The sequence below is a fragment of the Halichoeres trimaculatus genome, unplaced genomic scaffold, assembly GCF_033239565.1.
Source record: "Halichoeres trimaculatus isolate MK-OKI-2021-1 unplaced genomic scaffold, fHalTri1.1 fHalTri1_scaffold_14, whole genome shotgun sequence".
NCBI lineage: Eukaryota > Metazoa > Chordata > Actinopteri > Labriformes > Labridae > Halichoeres > Halichoeres trimaculatus.
The window spans coordinates 2,298,622-2,302,005 of NW_027437192.1; the positions used below are offsets into that span (position 1 = coordinate 2,298,622).

The 3,384-nt window shown below is 40.8% G+C and overlaps 1 protein-coding gene across 1 annotated transcript; it reads right to left on the bottom strand.

Moving 5' to 3' along the window:
• Positions 1-835: 835 nt before the first annotated feature.
• LOC141803269 (major histocompatibility complex class I-related protein 1-like) lies at positions 836-3,384 on the bottom strand. The gene is made up of 5 exons (XM_074687230.1): positions 3,336-3,384; positions 2,992-3,258; positions 2,467-2,745; positions 2,041-2,387; positions 836-970 (listed from the first exon to the last, which is right to left on the bottom strand). The coding sequence occupies exons 1-5, from the start codon at positions 3,382-3,384 to the stop codon at positions 836-838; spliced, it is 1,077 nt and encodes a 358-aa protein (XP_074543331.1).

Below are 3,384 nucleotides of genomic sequence, written 5' to 3' on the forward strand. Positions count from 1 at the left end.
TCTTTCTGACTCCCTGGTCAGAAATCTTCAAGGAGCTCCTGTGCGTGGCCTGTTGATGGTAAGGTGGTGCTTCTTCCACTTGTGAATAATGGCCCCAACGGTGCTGACTGGAATATTCAGGTGCTTTGATATAAGTCTGTAACCAGTTCCAATCTGATGCTGAGCAACAATCAGGTTGTGAATGTCTTCAGAGAGCTCTTTGCCTTTACCCATCATGAGGTGTGTGCTATTTAAGTGCTTGGTGAAAAAAACACCTTTTTTATAGGATCATCAATTTGCTCTAGCCCAGCTGATGTTGGTTTGCACTAATTGGAAGTTCAAGTAATAATTACTGACATATTTCAGGTGGTATGGTGCATTTCCTTGCCAAAGTATTCAGCCTTTCCATGGTGTGTTCAATACTTTTTTCCTGTTTATCGTACTTAATTCACCATAATCATTATTTATGGACCTGAACGTTGTGTTGATTATTTGAGTTAATACCAATGTCTGGTAGAAATTTTGTGTGAATTTCAGCTTAAAAAAATAAATGTAAAGAGAAAAATATTGGTGCGTTCAATACTTATTTTCACAACCGTACATAAGAGGACTGTAAATGTAGTGCATTATGATATTTTTTCCCCACAATTCTTGCACAGATTTTCAGTTTTTAAACCTGATCTGCTCTGACGTTTGTGAAGGTTTAAAGTCTGTTTTCTGAGCAACAGGGAGCACAAGTTGAGACAAGATTGCTGCATCTCTTTTCAGGTTGACAGGCTCATATAACATATTTGATCATCTTTTTCACTTTAAGATTTTGATCTGAACAATTTAAGATTTACTTTAACCCACTCCCTCAGTAGATGTTAACTAACTGATTTTGTTTCTGGAGTCTCTTCTCTTCCTGGTCCTGGTCCTGCTCTGGCTCTGAGCGGGATGGTGTGTTCATGAGTTTTGTTTTCAGTGTTTGAAGTTTCACGCCGCTTAGTAGCTGTGAGGTCAGACAAACACAGCGTTAGTTCTCTGATTATGTCAGAGTAAAGAATCATCAGCACACCTGAGAGACTCTTACCTTTCCTCTGTCTGTAAAACACAAATCCAACAACAGCAGCAACAAAGACCGTAACAAAAAGGCCCACACCCACACCAGCTGCAACTGGGACATGGTTCCTTCCATGATCCTCTACAGAGTTAAAACCTACAACAAACAAATAAACAAACATAACAGATGACATGTGCAGGTAAACAGGTGGGATGAGCAAACACAAGAAAGGTTACAGAAAGGTCAGCTTTTTTCTTTTTGATCCATCTTTAAAAACTATCACTCCACCATTAACGCTGCTATGAGGAGGATCTGTTTTAATGTGACTGCATCGCCACCTTGTGGCCTGGAGTCTCACGCACACTGTCAGAAAGATGTGACTTTAAGCAGGTGTGTTTGTCAACTTTTTACTGGATACAGCGGGAGGAGGTTTGAAATGTGACAAGCAAACATTCTGAGTTTGTACCGTACATCAATAGCCTGCTTTATGTAGTGCTATCGGCACCCATTGCTATGACGTAGCCATAGGCTAAAGTGACAACAAGTTAGCTGTCAGTTCGTACAGTAGTTTAGTAGCTGTCTATATGTAGTGCTATCGGCAGCCTGATGCTCTAAGACGTGTGTGTAATGTGTAACGTTAGTGAATCCTGGTTATGTCCTGTCAGTCATCTACCAATCAGAGCTAACGTAACCTCACTCTTCATTTTAGTGATAGACTCTCAAGTTTGAACAGACCACTGCAGAATAACTGCTGACTGTGGGTTGGAGTGGACATTAGCACAAACAGTTTAGCCCTTTTAGCCTTTAGCTCGTGCTCTATCTCTCTCCTGTTTAAATGACTTCTGCTCTTCTGACAATCTCAAAGTGTGGATTATGATCAGGCATATATAGAAAAGGGAGACGCTTAAAAGATCACCAAGAGACTCCTCACACCCCCTTTCAACTGTTCTGACGTTAATCATTTATGCTAGTCTAATATGATCTATGAATTGTTTAACAATGCATCTGTGAAAAACAACAATCAAAATATGGTTCTCACCAGGTTTCCTAACAGTGGATTTTCCCCAGTTGGTCCCGATGAGTTCTTTTTCCAGTTGGGTGAGAATCTTGCCCTCCACACCAGAGAGCTGAAACACACATTCATAGCTCCTCCAGTCCTCAGGTAGGACTAATGAAATGTTTAGGTCCACACTCATCTGGAAGGTTCCATCATGGTTTGGGAGGATCTCTCCGTGGTCCACGTCCTCCTGAAGCTCCTCTCCATCTCTCCTCCAGAACATCACGGCTCTGTCAGGAAAGAAACCTGTAGCGTGGCAGGTGACTGGAGAGGAGGGAGACTTCTGGAGGAGAGACACCGACGGGACCACTGAGGGAAAAACGCAAGAAAGTTACTCTTTTTTCCCTTTTAAAAAAACAAGAAACTGAAGTTGGTCATGTGATCATACCTTTCCTCTGCAGAGAGCTTTTGCCAATTTCCACATACTTCTTCAGCCACGGAGGACAAATATTAGTGAGTAGGTTCTTATAACGGTATATTCTGGTTCTTTCTTTGTCCCAGCTCAGTTTTGTAGGAACTGCCTCTGGTTTCAGAGCGATCCATGTCAGACTCTTCACATCAAACGATAAGAAGTCCTCTCCATCGTAACCAAACTTCATAAAACCATCAACCTCTCCAGTCTCATCGTCCCACTCACAGCCACTGATCCTCTGTAAGATGTGAGCACCTGAGAGAGACAAAAACTGAGACTATGAGTTGAGACGTAACATGCGATTTGGATATAGCAGCTACTTTCATCAGAATATTTGTGCAAAATATTCTGATAAACCCTCATTTTTCCATCATTTTAGAAAAACGGAAAGCTAAAACAAAGATGTTTCAAAAAACATAAGCTTTGTATCAATTAAGTTAATAATGAAGATTTTACCACAAGAAAAATGAGTGAAGAAAAGAAGTTGGTGTTTTCACCTACCTTCACCTTGATTGAAGGCCTGCTTTAAGTCATTAATCGTGGTTTTGAGGAAGTAAGGTTGGATTTTGAAACACTCGTCTTTGTACCAGTCCACTTGCTTTTTATCAGTCCGTAGTATATTTTTCACCCAGTCCTGTTTTGTTTCTATCTTTTTCTTACTGTCACAGTAAGCAGCTTGAATTTGATCCACCTCTGCAGTTCCAACAAAATCAGGGAAGTCTGGGATCCCGGAGAGTCCAGTGAAGAAAAACTTCAGAGAGTGTTTAGCTGTAGGGGGAAAAATGTGGATCAGGTGAAAAGTAAAGAAAAACAGCTTATGGAAGAAAAAAAGACTCAAACATTACCTGAGGACGAAAGGTGAAAGAAAAGAAGCAGCAACAGGAACTTTTTCAT

What these genes read in the sequence shown, in the direction of transcription:
- LOC141803269 (XM_074687230.1), bottom strand. Translation starts at nt 3,384, where the DNA reads ATGAAAAAGTTCCTGTTGCTGCTTCTTTTCTTTCACCTTTCGTCCTCA. An exon ending in CTTTCACCTTTCGTCCTCAG is followed by an intron (nt 3,259 to 3,335) that starts GTAATGTTTGAG and finishes TTCCCCCTACAG; the next exon opens with CTAAACACTCTCTGAAGTTT. An exon ending in GTGAGAACCATATTTTGATT is followed by an intron (nt 971 to 2,040) that starts GTTGTTTTTCAC and finishes CTGACCTCACAG; the next exon opens with CTACTAAGCGGCGTGAAACT.